Below are 19,041 nucleotides of genomic sequence, written 5' to 3' on the forward strand. Positions count from 1 at the left end.
ATCCCAGATCTATATCCAAAGACAAACTCTACACCCAGCAGAATGGATGAAAGTAGTGGAAATGGCTTGGTTCCTAACTTAGTGGAATATCTTGTAATACACAACCAAGTAATACCCCAGCATTACTTCCTAAACAATGGTTGTGTCTAGTCAGTGGAATTGCACTGCTGGAAGAGGAACTCTCCTTATAAATTTCCCCAACAGCTTGGAACTGAAGAAGCAAGAGTTCTCCTGTACTTTACAAGGGAGATAAAAACAGAGAAGTGCAAAGACCATTGTCATAAATCAGACACTAAGATCTGTTTTATCTTTCCACAAGTGCAGGATGACCTGAGAGATAAAATATAGAGGCATTCAGAGCTGTTATGCAGAAAACCGTATCTTAAGAGTGGGCACTGAGCAGAAATGGATGGGCTTAATATTTTACATATTACCCCACTTTATGTGGATGTTGGGTAATTATTCCTTGTGATGCAACAACTGCCAATCAGTGGGTTCCATTATTTCTATGATATATATGTATCTTAAATAAGGTGGTTGTGAAATCTGAAAATGAATGAAGAAAAATAAATAACTCCCCATCAGTGCCACTGTGACAACTGAATAACAGCAACTGGAGTGAGATGAAAGCCAGAGTAGATGAAACCTTCCTGTTGTGTAAGCAATGGGATATAATGTGCTGGGGTCATCCACATCTTCACCTGTATGATCACATACAGAAAACAATGATGACTAGTATAAAGTGAAGCCATAAGATATTAAATATGATGGGAGGAGACATTAAATATAAGGAAAGATCTATCACCCCTAGGAGAATAAACTAGCTAGATAGGGTGTATAAGAAAGTAGTAAAAGATAAATGACAAAATTAAAAGGAATCCCATGGCAAAAAAAAAAAGACACTGGTAAGTACCCTAAAAAGGGACAGTACGAGTAAGATAATAACAAATAGCCTATACAGACAATGACCTGGATCAGGCTGAGCATATAGGGAAGAAAAGGAAAGGAGAACGAATAGAGAAAACAGCCATCCAAGCAACCCAAACTGTGGGACAATCAGGGACAAAGAAGAACCTGCTCATTAAAGTGATGGTTTCTGAGAAGGAAAAAATAAGTCACAAAGACAAAGAAATAGGTGCTGAGCCTGCCCAAAATATAAAGGGAACCCCCTATCACCTCAAGTGAATGAAATACAAGATGATAAAGGTTGAGACTGAAATGGGGAACCAAATCATTCATCACAAATGAGGTGCCTCCTGAAGGAGAAAGGAGGTCACAACAAAGGAAGCCATTTTGGAAAGTGATTAAAAAAAAGAAAAAAGATAGACTGTAGCCAATTCAAATGGAAAGACAGAGAACCAAAAGATTGGCAGAAAAAATAGGATGTGGAAAAAAACTGAAGACCAAAATCAGATCATGTGGAATAGACTGATATTTAGCTATCAAACCTCCACCTTCATGATAATGATAAAAAGAAAAGAGTATATCCCCAAAAAGGGGTTGAGAATTGTCCCATAGTATTCAAAACAGAAAAGATGGAGAAAAGAACTACAGAAAAAAATCATCTGATTGTAGACCAACAGAAACTGTGAGAGAGCAAAGCCCCCGAAGAATTGGATCCAACAGGTGATTCCAGCAACAATTTTTCTCCAGGATCAATCATGGTTAGCTCTCAAAGAGTGGTGTAAGGACCATGAATAATAACAATAGAACAAAGAACAGAAGGGTGGAGGACATTATGAAAAGAAACCTGGTAGGACCCACTACACTGAAAGAAGAAATTCAAATAAAGGAGATTCATGGAACAAAGGAGTCTAAAATGCAGCAAAAAATTACCAAAGAAAAAGAATAGCACAAGACATACCTATGGAATAAAAAGCAGTGAAAGATAAAATTAAGACTACCTGACCCACTTTGGAAAGAGAGAACAACAAGCACAAACGTGTGGAAACAACAGAGATAAAATACAATATGGGGCAAAGTTCAGATAAAGTAACAGATGCCAAAAATCTTCAATCCAAAATCACAATGGACCAGCCATATGGCGCACAATGGCAGTAATATCACTGATCCTAAGGGTATTTCCAGTAACCGTTAAGAGTCCTGGATGATTCCTGTGAGAGAGAATTAAAAACCTTAAGAGGTGTCAGAAATGTGGATACATGAATGTATAATCTAGATGCTTCACAAAACTCATGTTGTGATGGTCCATTCTTGTAAAAACATCTAAAAAATGAAGTCTGTCTTTTTATGGATACCAGTTAGAGAGGAAATGAGCCACGTTCTAAAAGTACAAAGTTGATTCAAACAAAATCAACTTGAAGATAATTTGAAAATTCTATCTGACAATCTTAAAATTTAGTATTGTTCTTTCACACACACACAAGAAAATGAATGAAAAAGGAGACCATATCTTGAACAGTAATGACTATAAAAACAAAAACAATCAAGAGTTATTAATACACAAAAATTTTGATAAATGTTATGGAAAAAGAAACAAGTCTGAAGACAAGTAATGCTTATGAAAGAAAATGTTCAAATGCTAGCGTTCATAAAGAATATGTCACTCTTATATTTATGGAAAGCTATAACCTAATAATGATTACACTATATAGTTTAGAACAATACATATTAACACCTGCAGGGAAGGAAGTTTGTTCAAAGGTTTTGCTGCATGCTGGAACTTGTATAGCAATAAATGTGAGGTAATAATTCTTTATAGTGCCAAGATATGAGTAGCAACTTACTTTCACCCTCATTTTAACTTTCTTTCACTAAATAAAAGGTTTAATTATTGAAATTAAACTTACAAGTTTCAAAGGTGTTTTTGACATCAAACTACAACCCTTAACAGTTCCAAGACTAGCAAGCCATTCTCCACATAACCACTGATTCTGCTCAGTACCAAGTGATCCAATGCTGGAAAACTGACCAATAATTGGCCAAGAGGAAGTTACCAAAGATTTTTCTGGTCCATGTAAGTTCAAAACCTGAATAACAAAATAAAACAAAATGTGCAATTTCAAGAATTAATAATTCAGTTCCAGAAATTAATAATTTATATTGGTCAATATATTTAACTTGGCAGTACACATTACTTGTAGGTATATTAGAAAACTTTGTTAATGATTCGTCTTGAAACTGGTTCTATGCACTACTAAAATATGTATATTACATATCTGATAGCAGTATGAATAATTAGTCTGCAAACAAGAAATTTACCTGCATGCTTATTTAACCAATCTATATGTTCTTGACATGGACAACTTTGTAGCAATGAGGATAAACAAACCACACCATTTATCTTAGAGTTGCTTCTCTGAGCTGTTCATTCACTTGTAAAGTTAAGGCTTACCAGTTCTTTTATGACTATAACAGTCTCCAATCAACTGAACTGGTAGTCTTATAGGAATTCCACACACTGTTTAACCACAGTTGTGAGGGTGTATTTATTCTACAGTGACTTGTTATATTTTAGCAGCTTTTAGCCAATCTACCATCCTCAACATTGCAAAAACACATAAATATTCTCTCTTTGGTCCTGGTATCTTTCACTAGTCTGAATCTATTCATGTATATTGTTGTTCAAACTGCTGTGTTTTTTTTCAGTTTTGTGGCTACTCAACATTTATTTTTTACAAAAATATAAATTTGTAAGATTTATATTGATTACTAACAGTCATTATGCCTTGTTATAACTCCAGTATATGTGATTTCTCAGTCACACTAATCACTGCTAAAGTAAGTGCTTAGGGCTCATAGAATTGGAAATCTAGCAACTACTTTATACTATGAAGTGTTGTTTTTTCTACACCAATTCAGAAACACATAAAACAGTTGTCTATTTTTGGAATGTTATGAATGAAGCTACAGTTATGGTTATTATACAATGGCTCATTTAATGTCAAATAAAAATAAATCTGCACAGTTAAAGTATGAAGAAATTGACCTTTGTATGTTCAAACTTAACTTAAAAAAATCAAAAATTGTGAAACAACTTATCAGATCAACTAAACTGGTAGGAGGCATGGTACTGTCTTGTGAAACAACTTATCAGATCAACTAAACTGGTAGGAGGCATGGTACTGTCTTGTGATCAACTAAACTGGTAGGAGGCATGGTACTGTCTTGTGAAACAACTTATCAGATCAACCTGGTCATGGTTGTCTTGTGCTAATGCATTCATCCTCTCCCTCATTAAAGTAGTTCATTGTCACTTAATAATAACGTTTGTCCAATGATACAGGTTCTTAAGCAAACATAAGATTATAATTACAATAAATGAGAGAATTAAATTGAAAGGCTGTGACACAGATATCCCACCTTTCTTTGGGAGGGACAGAGAATCACAATATAGAGTACAAGAAGCAATAAACACTCTTCAAAAGTTAGTTTCTCTTCACGAAATCATAGCTAAAATTATGCACAAAAACTATAAGTAAACCTTGAAACTGAAAAACATAAAACATATGAATCCCCATCAATGAAAATAATTCCTTTAATGCAAAATTATATTTGAAAAATTCTTCACAGATGTACCTTAAAACATAAAAATATCCTGTCATTATTAAAACTACCTAAAGTAAAACCTTCAAACAAAAACAAGACATAATACAAGACTTAAAAAACCTTTTAAAATTAAACTGAACAAAACACACCTAACATAAATTATCTATATGTATACAAGTGCACAAAGAAATGCAACATCCATACACATCACAAGAACATATCATATATTCTTAAAAAGAAAATAGATGTGAATATTACATAAATAAACTAATCATAAATCATCCAAAAAGAAATATACATGTGTGGTATTTTAGAGCCATGCAATTGGTCTGTAGAATAACAAGAGATACAACAAGATAACCATTATGAAGTAATACTGTGTTTTTCTAAATATCTTAGTTTATAAGAATGATATTAATGGACACAATGTATAATAAAAAAACTATAATATTTATTACAATGTAACACAAAACATAATGTGTTTGAGTGTATTTAGAAAAGTGTACATGTAAAAGTTTACATGTAAAAGTGTTTTCTCAGCCCAAACGAGCTGTTTTTGCATATAAATTAACACAAACATAATGTGTTTGAGTGTATTTGCTTTGGATGATGGGCTGTTGTTTGTACTGGATTTAAATTATTCTCTCAAATCAAGATCATCTACTAAAACTGTTTAATGTCAGATTTACCCAGAGCAAGTAACACTAATCATTTGACTGGCCATTCTCATTCAAGCATTGGGAGGGTTCACATACAAGCAGGTAAAAAGATACTAAAGACTCAGAAGAGAGGAAAAGAAATGAAGAATGGCTGTAGGCCAGAACAAACTAGTCAAGCAGATGAGAAGGATGAAACACGTTAGTATGGGTGTATAGTTAGTTAAGAAATAAGTTAAGCAAGGAAGGAAAAGCACAATGATCTTGAGTGCTGGTTTCAGGTAGCAAAACAGAGGAAGAATCAAATCACATGACATGGAGAAAGAAAACAGCATTCTTGCAAAATGAAAGCAAGAAAGATATTAGAAGAGTGAGGATTTTCCAATACAGATAAAGCTATGTCTAGAGCAACCCCTGGTGGGAGACAATAAATGGTAAAAATCATCACTACTCTGGTCATTTTCAATTTGGAGAGAAGGAACATCAGTCAAATGGGTAAGAGTGGGAGACCCAGTATGCATGAAGGAACCCATAACATTACTCTAATGGGTAAGAGTGGGAGACCCAGTATGCATGAAGGAACCCATAACATTACTCTAATGGGTAGGAGAGTATGCATGAAGGAACCCATAACATCAGTCGCAGTATGCATGAAGGAACCCATAACATCAGTCAAATGGGTAAGAGTGGGAGACCCAGTATGCATGAAGGAACCCATAACATTACTCTAATGGGTAAGAGTAGGAGACTCAGTATGCATGAAGGAACCCATAACATTACTCTAATGGGTAAGAGTAGGAGACTCAGTATGCATGAAGGAACCCATAACATTACTCTAATGGGTAAGAGTAGGAGACCCAGTATGCATGAAGGAACCCATAACATTACTCTTTATAAACTACCATTAGAGAAAGAGTTATTACTAAACTTCCTTGGTGAAGCAACACTTTTATGGACTTCACATGTGTTATGTCGTATTTGCCCATAGAAAATGCCTCTCACTTCTCATTTTCCATTGGGGTTTTACTAAACCTATATGTGCAGCCCCATGTTGTAATTTCTATGACAACATCCAACACATAATTATTTGAACGAGGACTATTTCCTCCACTACTGTATGCTTGTTATGAAACAGTGCCAGGTTTCAGCAGAAAAGGAACCGGGTCAAGACTGCAGACTGGTACCTACATATGAGCTGATTCAAGATTCTTCCAGATACAAGTTCATTTCTAGATAGGTGTGATTTTCAAAATTTCACTGCACAAATGTTACTTTATGCCCTCCCTAGTACACTTATCCTGTGTTTTCATTGGTGTTTAACTGTAACTTGTACTAAAACAATGTTACAAAATTATTTGAGAACAACAATAAAATACAACACTCAGTATATCATGTTTATATTTCTTATACCTAGACAACTGTCTGTGAATTTTAATTAGTCAGATAATTCACCAATATTTCAACATGGTCCAACTACAATATTTTGTATTACTTTAATTAACAAACAAGATATACAACTGTACAAGTCTTTCCACTAATTTTACTATTTCAATTTACTGCTAAATAATTAATTTAATATTTGAAACCATCAGTACTTAGTAAAAATAAACAAAAGCAACTGTACATTTTATTTATTGCTATTATGGTTTTCATCAGTAAAGGCATCATCAGACACAGACTGAAATAACTATTAAAGAAGTATATATATGTTTAACCTAAGAACTGGTTAGGAACCTGGACATTCATCCTAAGGCAAGTCTATTTTTTTCTAAGATTTCCAGACAATTTAGTTTTTAACCTTTTTCTATAGATATTTAAAACTTTTTTTTAAATATAATTGGTGTTTAGTTTCCATAAGATGGAACACAAATTTTGAATAAATATTCCTCCAATTTGTAGCTTTTGAATGTTTTTACATTCTTTTTTTTTTCTCTAAAGGACCTCTTGTGTGACCTACCCTGTGTGTGTGTGTGTGTGTGTGTGTGTGTATGCATGTACATATATTACATATATTATTTTGATATAACTTAAAAACAAGCCTAAACAAAATTGAATTAAACAAAAAATGCTGCATTAATTGAAAAACTCCCAGGGCACAAGCTATAATGTTGGATTATACAATGTAACCTAGGTTTTGGAGGTGACTGAAGAAGTAGGACCCACATTGAGGTGGTAATACACCATTTATCAGTCTTAAACTCCATTCTCCAGTCTTACATAAGAAATAAAAGAGTAGCAATAGATATAGTAATATAAATTAGGAGAGCGAGATGTGATTGCTCAAGCCCACAACGTTTCACATCCCCCTTCACTGCATGAAGACAGTTGTGGGAAGGTGACTGCTCTCCAAAGTAAAGAAAAAAAAATAATTGAAATAAAAATAAGGTACTACCATTTGGAGGTAAGTTGAAAACTTACCTCTTGAAGTTAGCATTCCAGCCACACAATCAAAGGATTAATGAGATTCCCACTGTCCCTACCTACTATCTAGCAAAACCACAGGAGATGTCAGTGGGAGATGATGCTCTCTCCAACATGCCAATGTAGCCAGCTGCTGTTTGATGTCCCTCTATAATCTGAAGCTCCATTGTTCCATGGAAGGAGAAAGCACCCCAGATCACGATGGAACCTCCTCCACTGTGTCGTGCAGAAAATGTCTCCAGTGGGATATCCTAATCGTGCCAGTAATGTTGGAAGCCATCTGGACCATCCAGGTTAAATTTTTTCTTATCAGAGAACAAAACCTTCATCCACTTTTATACGTCCTATGTTTGATGCTTCTCAGCAAAGTTTAGCCAAGCTGTTTCGTAATGTGGAAGGAGGCGTGGCCTTTGAAGACGTTTATGGTTTTTAAAGCCTTTCTCTCATAGATGCCATCTTATTGTTCTTGAGCTGCATCCTGCGTCTATAAGGGCCTTAATATAATTCAACGATTGGCTGGTGTCTTGCCAGACAACCCGTCGAATCTTCCTGCTCAACGCCAATGAAATTTTCTTGGGCCAACCACTTGAAATTCTTGTTCCGTATCCCTTAGAGTCTTTTAAGAAATTTGCAACAACAGTTTTACTACACCCAATCTCATCAGTGATGGCACGTTGAGAGAGACCTTGCTTTTGCAGCTTGACAATTCTGCTATGTTCAAATTCTATCAACTTTTTAGCCTTTGCCATGTTTTTCCCTAATGTAACACAGGAGATGTCAGTGGGAGATGTTGACAACGCAAATGCTTGAACACAATTGACTACATTTCGTTACGGGTTTACCAATTAACGCTTCATTTCAGTATGGTCTTAAACATTTGACAATCTAGTATTTAGGCCAATTTCATAGTGTTCACATTTTCCCTATTAAATGCTAAAAAAGGTTTTTATTTTTATTTTCCCTTTTGTTATTTTTATCTTTTGAAGCTCTACTCAAATAAGTAGTTGAATCTAACAATGCAAAATGCATATTTTTTCTTTATGTTCATTGGCCTTAAGTTTTTGGCCAGCAGTGTATATATGTAGTTTTTGAATGTTTCTATACTCTAAAGGACCTCTTGTATGACCTACACTGTACCATATATACAGACATACATCAAAACAACATAAAGTTCAAAAGTTCAAGATGAAAACAGGTAATTTAGCCTTGGAGGAAATACCTCACAACTGCATTACCCAGACAGAATCAACAGTTAGAAGTAACAATTAGTGTCACAAAAGATTGTACACCTTGTTCAGGTGTGTGTTTAACAAAACCACTGGCCTGAAAAAAGTTTCACATTTTGATAATACTTTCAGCCAATTTGTATCACACAACTCTGAAAACAAAAATCTGAGTAATATTCTTAATAAATATCTTATGCCATTAACAAGAGAGCTGGAATTAACTTCCAAGCAAAAGAGGACAATATCACATGAAAAAACTTTAACCAAGTTTAGAGTACATCTTATGAAACAATCCTGAGGGAAAACCAAGAAAAGGGTGTTGCCAAACACAAAAGCAAGTAAACACTTATCAACAATTAAGAGAAAATATGTTCAAATATGACAGACTATAACACAAGAAATTCTATGTGCTGTTAATGAGTAGTCTGATTCTGACAGTAAAGACAATAAAAAATGCAAGAAACCATCCAGCTTATCACCTGAATGGTTGTATATTAGGCAAATGATGAATGTTACTTAGAGAGAAAACAGAATGATAGTTTCATAATTTTACACACAGCCACACAAAGGATATCTGCATATAAACAATCTAATACGCTAGCAATGAAAAAATTAGAAAGATTCTAATCAACAGCACCAACTGTAAGTTCTTAGGTTACTCTAGTCTGAAGAAAATGTGAGATTTTGTTATCATTCTTAAAACATGCCAAGGGCTCCAGGGTTCAGAGTGTATTTTTGCCCCAACAGGTGATAAGCCATGAATCCCCAGATCCATTACCCAGGTGTATGTTAAACATTAACCACTAAATATGTGGTAGAAATTAAAGATGATGAATAGTAAAAAAACATAATAATAATAAATGATAAAATAAAGTGAGCACATAATTAACAAATGCTTATTAGAAACACATAAGATAAACACAAGTTTATTTTCCATTGAATATATTCAATTGTGTAGTATTCAAATTACATGCAAACTTTCTAACTAAAAATAAATACACATCAATCTTACTTTGGTGTTACCTTTCTTAATTTGAGGTGGCCGAAAGATGTTTTACGTTCAGCTAGGTGTCGACCAGGTATAGATCCAATAAGGAAGACACTAAAATAAAAAGGTTTATTTCAAACTTAGACAAAATACACTTTCTTTGACTATTGGATGATTTAGTTGTTAAAACTACTGCGTGACATTTTGAACCAGCAAAATATTTACAGTACTATATATATAAATATACTAGTTTGTTATAACCTAAAAAAGAAGCTGAAACAAAAGTCACTCAAAAAATAATAAACAAAAAATGCTGTAGTAATAGAAAAGATCCCAGGGCACAAGCTATAATGTGAGATTATAAAATGATACCTAGATTTTGGAGGTGACTGAGAAGTAGAACCCACATTGATGTGGGGATACACCATCTATCAGGCTTAACCTTCATTCACCAGTCCCACATAAGAAATAAAAGAATAGCAATACATACAGAAATAGAAATTAAGAAAGCGAGATGTGGGTGCTGAAGTCCACAATGTCCCACATCTGTATCACCCTTCAGTGCCTGCAGACAGTTGTGGAAAGGTGACTACTCTCCAAAGTAAAGAATAAGAAAAAATTTATTTGATAGATTGTTTAAACAGAGTATTCATGATGAAACTTTGTAGAATGGATGGCAACTGTCTGTTGTAGAGATACAAGTGTAGAGGATGACATTTCGAAAGTCTTCTGTTTTGAAGTCAAAAGGTGGAAGTTGCCATCCATTCTATAAAGTTTTATCAAGAAAAAAATTAATTGAAAAATAAGAAAAAGAAAAGTTTAATTAACTTTATCAGTATTTTCTTTATGATACACACATATTAGCAAATACCTGTAAAACATCTGCAATCGAATTAGTATATTTACTGTAAGAGTACTTCTTAAATAAAGGATTTCTAAAAGAGTACAAAAGATTTCTAATTGCAGACACTAAAATCTAAGTCCATTTGTCTTAGGCCTAACATTAATAACGTCTTCATTCAGTTTAGACCATATTCAATAGAGATAAGTTAACACTAACTTATGCAATTAGAGATAAACTTAACTTTACCTAGTACTATCAATAAATAAGTTTATAATGTTATTCTTCAACATAAATTTAGATAATTTTAAAAACTTTGATAAACTCATATGTTGTATATTTGCATATACCTTTTGTTTACACTTGTTAAAATAATTTGAATTTTTAGACAGACAAAAACTAACAAATATTATAATAAATATAAATATATATTACACATATATACATATGTGCACACACAAACACATATTTTATTGTTTTCTTCTAATCTTCATTATACTATAAAATTACTTATTGTTTTACCTTGAGCTAGATAAATCATGTCCTTTAATATGTTTACACCACTCATCAATATCTGGATGTTTGTAGGAAGCCAAATATTCTAGCAAATCACCTTTGAAGTTAGTGGCACTATTTCCTCTATGTGCAGAATGTTCACCCAAAAGAGAAGGGAAAAGTGGACTTATCCAAATCCTGGAAAAAAAAAAATATATATATATATAAACACACACACACAAAATGCATAAATAGTTAGTCATAAAATTAAACATAATTTAGTTTTTTTTAAGTGAACACTCACTGTTTTAAACATTTATGAAATTGTACAGTTCCTATATTAGAAAAAGCATCAAGACAGATACATGCTGATTTAATAATAATTGGTTTACTGATCATAAAACCAGTTACTTGTAATTAACTCATTTTACCTGGATAACTGGCTAGTTATATTACCTAAAGAAATTATGAATTTTGAGCCATTCTATATTCAAAATCTGATACGATAAATCAACTTTAATGTTGTTATAGTTTCTGATTATTGTTCATATTAGTCTTCTATGAATGACAAATAAACATTTACACACTCCTTAAAAATAGCACCACTACAAGACATCAACAGCGAATCTGTAATCATTTCATATCCTCACTATGGAATTCTATAATTTTCTGAATATTGGCATCTAATGTACTTCACTAATTAGGTTTAATGTATAATAAGTAAAAACAATGACATAAACAACTCAACCTTTAATCACTTCATTGTTATCATTACTTGAGAATTTGTAAATTATTGTGAATGGTAACTGAATATCTGCAGTAGAAGAGAACAAAGTACTACCATTCCAAAAATATAACTTCAACTTATGAAAGTGCTGATCAGACAGAACATTATTACCACTTTTTTTGCAGAATTAATACTTTACATAAAATAACCCACATTTAAGATCCAGTTTTTGCCAATGTACAGTGTCAAATATGAATAAGCTGTCATGTTTCTGACTGTATAGTCATAAGTCTTACAAAAGACCACTGATAAAATGGACTAAATGATTTATGGAACGTGGGAAAAATTGTATGAATGAAACTACTTCATCTAACTGGCGGACTCAGCAGATAGCCCAAAGTGACCTTGCTATAAGAAAACACTCACACACTTCATCTAACTGGTGGACTCGGCAGATAGCCCAAAGTGACCTTACTATAAGAAAACACTCACACACTTCATCTAACAGCTAACAATACTTACAAAATACGAATTTACATTGTAAATTTGTATTTCTATCAGAAGCAATCTTTTACTTTTAATTACAGTAACAAATTATGTTGATTTGATACCTTCACACTTTATTATGCCATTTATTCAACATTTTGTAACTTTGTAGAATAATAATAGCCAGTTCAATGACTGCAAAACAGTTGATGTAATCCAATGTCTTGTTGCTATATACAACAGAGGTAAGCAAGTTGATGGAAATAAATGTTTGCAGCAGCTCTGAACAATTGAAACAAGTACACCCTGAGGTGGATGTGTAGCAGCAGTCCTGTAGTACCAACAGTATGGTGAATGGTTTGGATAACCACAACCTTGGCATCACCTAGTACGGGCCTATAATAATACATGGATGTTAATTACATTTTATAACAGATACTGGATCAGCCAAGATAATAATTGAGATCACTGGTTATCAAGCACAAGAACTGAAGTCACTGCTTTGTTCAGTTACAACATGCACTTAAAACACTGTCTCCTGTTTTGAAACCAGGATACTTTTGTTCAAACAATTATATACATAGCTAATTTCTAGAACTGTACGTTTGTTCACATGATCTTTTACATTACGTTATTCTACTTTCAACTAAAATGGTTAATTAACACTGTAATAAGAGCAGAAGTGGTAAAATTAAGTTGTGTAGCTAATGTCATTAGATATTCTACATAGGAAAGTTAATACCAAGAATTGCAAGCAGCTAAGGTCACTGACTAATACAAAAAGAATATGTGAGCTGTCTAAGTTCTCCATTAGTTGATGAATGTAAGTTTGCACAATGACAGTTGGGTAAAGTGGCTGTGTGTCAGAACAGATGTTAAGTCAAAATTTAAAAAGTATGAAAGTAATGCATGTCTAACTATTTGCATCTGTTCTTGTTGGTATGTAGTTTTTGCATTATGTTATTCCAAATGTGTCAAAGTGTCAAGAGATGTTGGGTTAAAATATACGTATGAAAGTTCAAGCCCAGTGACTGAGGATGGCTATGGTACAAACATAGATATTTGCAATGTATATAAGCATGCACTGTAATCTTGGCATCAGTTAGTATGAGCCTATAACAACATATATGTAAAGTTGAGTTTATAATGGATACTAAAATGACACAAGTCTAATACTACTATCAGTTTTTTATTCTTACAGGGTTAAATGCAATTTGTAGTTCATTACTAAGTATCTCTAAAGACATTTCAAAACCAAAATTCACAGTAATACACTTTACGTTGTTAAATACCAGTGTAATGTTGTTTGATGTATTAACGTAAACTTTGTTTGTGAGCTGAATTTTGAGGTTGTTTGTTCAAGTAGTTGTGTGGAAATCTTTCGAGAATGGAATAAATGGTTAGTGGGAATTTGTATCTCAGAATGGCTGGTATGGGTATTAACACTTTTACTGATAAACAGAGAACAACATTCTCTTTGTTAACCTGAAGATGACCTAGGAAGGTCGAAACATTGTTCTCTGCTTATCAATAAAAGTGTTAATACCCATATCAGCCATTCAGGTATACGTTTTTATTTCAAGTGTTTCTCGTCATCAAGAATTAGTGGGAATTTGTTGATGTGAATGATAGAATGCTTTACAGAGTTCATTTCTTCATCTAGTACTCATTTGAACAATGTCCTGAAACTATGCATATCAGATTTATTAGTCTATTAGTTTTTTATTGGCTTAATAGGCAAACTACAAGGGACATAGAAGTTGAATGTTGGGTTTCATTGTGTGGTCTAAAGATGACAATTATAGCATAGAGAGCACAGTGACTCAAGGCTGATTATTAAGGTATCACAGCAAAAATAATCTTCCTTTTGTCTTTAATACTTCCACTACATTAAACTTTGTGTATATTTTGAAGATGCAACAGAAATTTTTTGATGGCAAATTTTCTTCAAGTGTTGATTATTTTTGAGTTGGTGTAAGGAATAAATAGTAAATTACAGTGTAACATTGTATTATTGTTTGGTGTATTAATGCCAATTTTGTTCATGAGTTGAGTTTTGAAGGTTTTTGTTTGGGTGGTCGTGTGGAAATGTTTTAGTAGTGGTTAGTAAGAATTTGTTGGTGTGAACAAAATAATGCTTTATAGAGTTGATTTGTTCTTCTATGTACTCAGACAAATTATTGAAGCAGTGCATACAAGTTTTTTAGTATATTAATTTTTTTATTGGATTCATGGGTAGAATTCTAAGGAAAGTAGAGGTCTGTGTAAATGATTTCAGTAAATTTTGGTTTAGAAATGTATGTTGAATCCAATAACGTAAAGGGTTAAGAAAAGGCAACTGTTTATTATTTTTGTGCTCAATGGTGAATTTAATGTTTATGTGTTCCACAGAAGATACACTGGTGAGTGTCACTGATATATATGTACTACTAAATGAGAGAATAAAGTGCAGAGTGTATGGCTTATGTCTCAATCATAAGTATATTAACATATAGAAATCACTTTAAAATTTTTGTCTCAAGACATTTTGTCAAGTGGTGAAAAATTTAAAAGACAGAGAATCCTGTCTTCAGACTTCAGGCATAATAATCTTATAATAATACCAAACATAAATGCACTGTTTAACATTTAGTAACAATAAAAATTTATTTACTTGTCAGTCACTTATTGAAAAAATATATTATACACACTTTTCCAGACAATTGAATACTGTTTTATATATTTACAACAATACTGAGTTTTCTATCTATAACAATGCAGTTATTCAAACAGTTAACCCATTCAACACCAGATTATTTATGGAAATGAACTTTAAAAAAGTTAGGTTTGTTATTTAGCTTTTTGATAGCTTGTACTTATGTCCTAATGAAACAGAAGTTCTCTTATGATTTGTTACAATATTATATTAGATAGTGTGATATCAATGAAAAATGATCACTTTTGGAAGAGACAAATAACAGTCTTTTATATGCAACATATTCATAGACTCACAGCATAAAAGTTATGTTCAGATTAGAGATTTAGATACTTTCCCTTGTACTTAAAAGCACTGAAAAGAAAAAAGTATATGGAGCAACTTGGGGCACCAAAACTATCTAGAAAGAGAATTGCAACAATTCATGTTCAAGCCATGATGAAGAACAGATGAGACTCTTCAAATGAAAAGGTTAGTAGCAAAAGTAATCCAAGTGCCTCAGGCAATATAACCACGATGGATTTTATTCTGGGAAAGTGACACAAGTACAAGTTGTTTCCATGATATTCATTCAACTGTTACATACCTCAAGCAGCTAGAATAAATTATAATACTATTCCATGTGAAGTAAAATTATCAGATGTAGCACCTATGGATTTCTATAAAATCATATTGTTGAAATGAGCACCAAAGAACTGTCATTTTCATACACTAGATGAATTATGGAAGCATGCAAAAATGTTGTGCTTTTGACATAGCAGACATAAGAAAGAGCCTTCTGCAATTAAAACTAGGTTCCAGAGCCATTGTAATGATGACATTCATCAAAGAGAATACAACCAGCCAGACATACTGACATGGACTGTAATGATGTGATTACAGTGTTTCTCTATAATGCACTCAACCATCTGTAATTGTATGGATATATTATAAGCTAAAGTATTTGAAATATTATCATTCAAGAATGCACATGGTCTTAATATCAGATAAAATACAAGAATCTGTCTTCAGGCAAAACAGATTTATCAACAAGTCAGAAGTAACATTTAAAAGTTACAAATCAAAAGAGTTGAAGTGATACCTATTATATTTGAATTTCTAATTTTCATTCTTTGTTAATGAAAGCATTTGTGAGAAAGGTTTTCACACTAGCATCACGATAAGAAAGTTGTCATTAGTTCTTCTTAATTACCACCTGGTGCTCCAAAGCACATAAAACAGAACCAAACTTCTAATTTCAGTAATCCTTTAAACTGCTATATAGGTAATGCTGTAGTTGGGTTATTAATTCAATTACAAATAACAACTGATAACACCAGTTAGCAACACATAAAGTAACCAATCAACAAATCAAAATTACAATTAAAGTGAAGGATGTAACAAAAAGATCAACTATTAAACTATTAGTGTTTCCAATTATTCCAAACATTCAAGAAATCGAAATATTGTTATGATTTTCAATAATCATTTTAGATTAATTCAAGGTGTTAAGCTCAATCTATTGTTTTTTCCAGTTTCTCCTATTTTTGAGTATTTCAACCATTCAAGTCTGATGTAAAAACTACGAATTAATGAACATGATGATGAATCACTTATGAAAATCCACTAATTGGCCAGCTCTGAGCATAACTATTATAACTTAAATATTTCAACTGTCCAAGACATTCAAAGATGTTTAGACTGTAGTTTACAGAGTTGAGCTCTTCAATGCAAAACTTTATATTAACAAAAAGAAATGTAATTTATGAGACATACCTATAAACTGTTCCAAGATCTACAAAACAAAAAGAAACACAACTTTCATTTAAAAGGTTTCTTTTTACAAACATATAATAGAAACTGACCCCTGTGTCTTTTGAAACCAGTCATTTTCAATCAAGTTAGCTGTGTGAATTACAATTCTCAATCCAGATTCATAGAGCAACAGCATCATCTTTCTAAAACAAACACAATCAAATGATATAAAAATTATCAAGGTTTTTAATATGAAAATGATTAACACTAATTTTATAAAGATACCTAAATGTCAGATAAAATTACCTCAATGTTAGATGCCAACTAATGTAAGAATTAAGTCACATGACACAATGAAAACATAATAAGAACCAACAGTAGTGTTCAGCTAAAATAAAAATTAAACATCTTTCAGTACTTAATCCATAACACATTACCAATTTTTATATTATTCACATCCTGACATATCCAGAATAATTCAGAGCAAAAATGTTCACATTAAATTTATTACAACTGCAGTTGTGTTAATAAGTGAAAAACAAATCATATGTTTCAAAGGAATTAATCTTAAAAAATACATACACAGAAATTATAAGATCATAGTTAAAATATCTGAAAACTGAATTTTGAGTTCTTCTCAAAAGTATGAAACTTTCAAGGAAAACTTTAGTAATAAATAGAATACTTTATTTAGAAATGAAATTATTAGAGAAGAACATTTAACTTTTAAACAAATTAAATTTGTATTATCAACAACAAAGACATGAAATTCTGGAAACTTGTATGTCACTATATTAATAATATAATCATCAAAATTAACAAAGATAAAACCATCAACTTTTGAAGATATGAGACTTAATATTATACTAAAGTCAACAATATTCTCACTTACGTATGATGAGTTCCATAAGCAATCTCAAGTTTTGCCTGAAACAAAGTAAATATTTATTAGAAAAAATATATTAGTGTATAACTAAAGTAAAACCAAATAATTCTGTTTTCGAACATTAATTTCTTGTGAATGTTATATGAACTGCTGTTATCAAAATACCCACTAGTCATCTTAACACTTCACATGAAAATACTTATTGAAAATATCAAGTTACATTGCATATTAGCCAATGCTTCAGTATTTTTTATTTCATATAGCATTTTAAATATTTTGTATCTTTAAGAAAAAATTAAGTTAATAGATTCACTTGCATACTGTATACATCTGAACTATAAGTCTTAACCTTACATACATTACACAATGTGATATTTGGAAAAACCAATGCTGCCTTTTCAAGTTCTTTCTTGCTTGCTCTTTGTTCTCCATGAACGATCAACAAGGGACATGATCTGGAAGGTGTTAAAAAACTAATTCACTTGGGTATTCATTTGCTTCATAGCAATTCATAATAATCTACAATAAAATAGGTCCAAATACTGCATCTATTATGGTTTACTGGATAATATCAAGATAGACTGCTAAAACTGACAAAGAAAATTAATGATACCAACATGAAAATAAGCCTTATTGTCAATTTGCTAGTTTCTGTATGATCAATACAGAGAGAGGAGAGAAATATAATTTAAAACATTAGATTAAATGAATCAAATAATTTCAAGTTGTTGGCAAATGCTTCTTATTAAATGTCACAAACTGCAGTTAGAAACACACTATGATAACTGAAATGTAATTTTAAAGTGAGAACTTCAAGGTAGTCCTAACTTTTTGCAGGTTTTTCTGTATAGCTTTTGTCCTTTGGATTATGGTAATGCACCACTGATGTTTGTTCACTCCTTTCAGTACATATAACCTATCTCACCTTCTCATGATGGCAGTTTAAGTTACCTTTTCATGGAGGTTAGCATGTAGTCCAGAGTATTTAACAAAACAACATTGAAAGTGTTGGTTGTTACTATACTCTAGACTCTAGGCTTTAATATTCAGAAAATAACAGACCATAGGCTTTCCATGTTATTTTAGGTTACAATCCAGAACGTTTCATGTAAGAACAGATATAAACCATATTTCACAAGACTATTAGGTTTACAACCCAAAACATTCAGTTCAAGAATGCTAGCACATTAGATGTACATTGATATGAGGTTTATATTCTAGACATTTCTGTTACATCTCATTCATAATAATTTTCATTGTGTCTCAATTTGATATCTGTGTTCTGAAAGCTATAATAAAAAACAGACTAGCTCCTTAAAACCATATGAAATATAAATGCCATACCAGCAGAAAAAACAGAAGGCTGTAAAGTTTTTA

The 19,041-nt window shown here is 32.1% G+C and overlaps 1 protein-coding gene across 1 annotated transcript in view; it reads right to left on the bottom strand.

Moving 5' to 3' along the window:
- gkt (tyrosyl-DNA phosphodiesterase glaikit) overlaps window positions 1-19,041 on the bottom strand; it is an 86,960-nt gene that overhangs the window by 17,149 nt on the left and 50,770 nt on the right. The window contains exons 5-10 of the mRNA XM_076503773.1: window positions 18,023-18,119; window positions 17,671-17,705; window positions 16,889-16,981; window positions 11,164-11,334; window positions 9,836-9,914; window positions 2,811-2,990 (exon numbers count right to left, since the gene is read on the bottom strand). Coding sequence (XP_076359888.1) covers window positions 2,811-2,990; window positions 9,836-9,914; window positions 11,164-11,334; window positions 16,889-16,981; window positions 17,671-17,705; window positions 18,023-18,119 — 655 coding nt within the window. The remainder of the gene's footprint in view (window positions 1-2,810; window positions 2,991-9,835; window positions 9,915-11,163; window positions 11,335-16,888; window positions 16,982-17,670; window positions 17,706-18,022; window positions 18,120-19,041) is intronic.

This window comes from Tachypleus tridentatus, chromosome 6 (genome assembly GCF_004210375.1).
Source record: "Tachypleus tridentatus isolate NWPU-2018 chromosome 6, ASM421037v1, whole genome shotgun sequence".
Classification (NCBI taxonomy): Eukaryota; Metazoa; Arthropoda; class Merostomata; order Xiphosura; family Limulidae; genus Tachypleus; species Tachypleus tridentatus.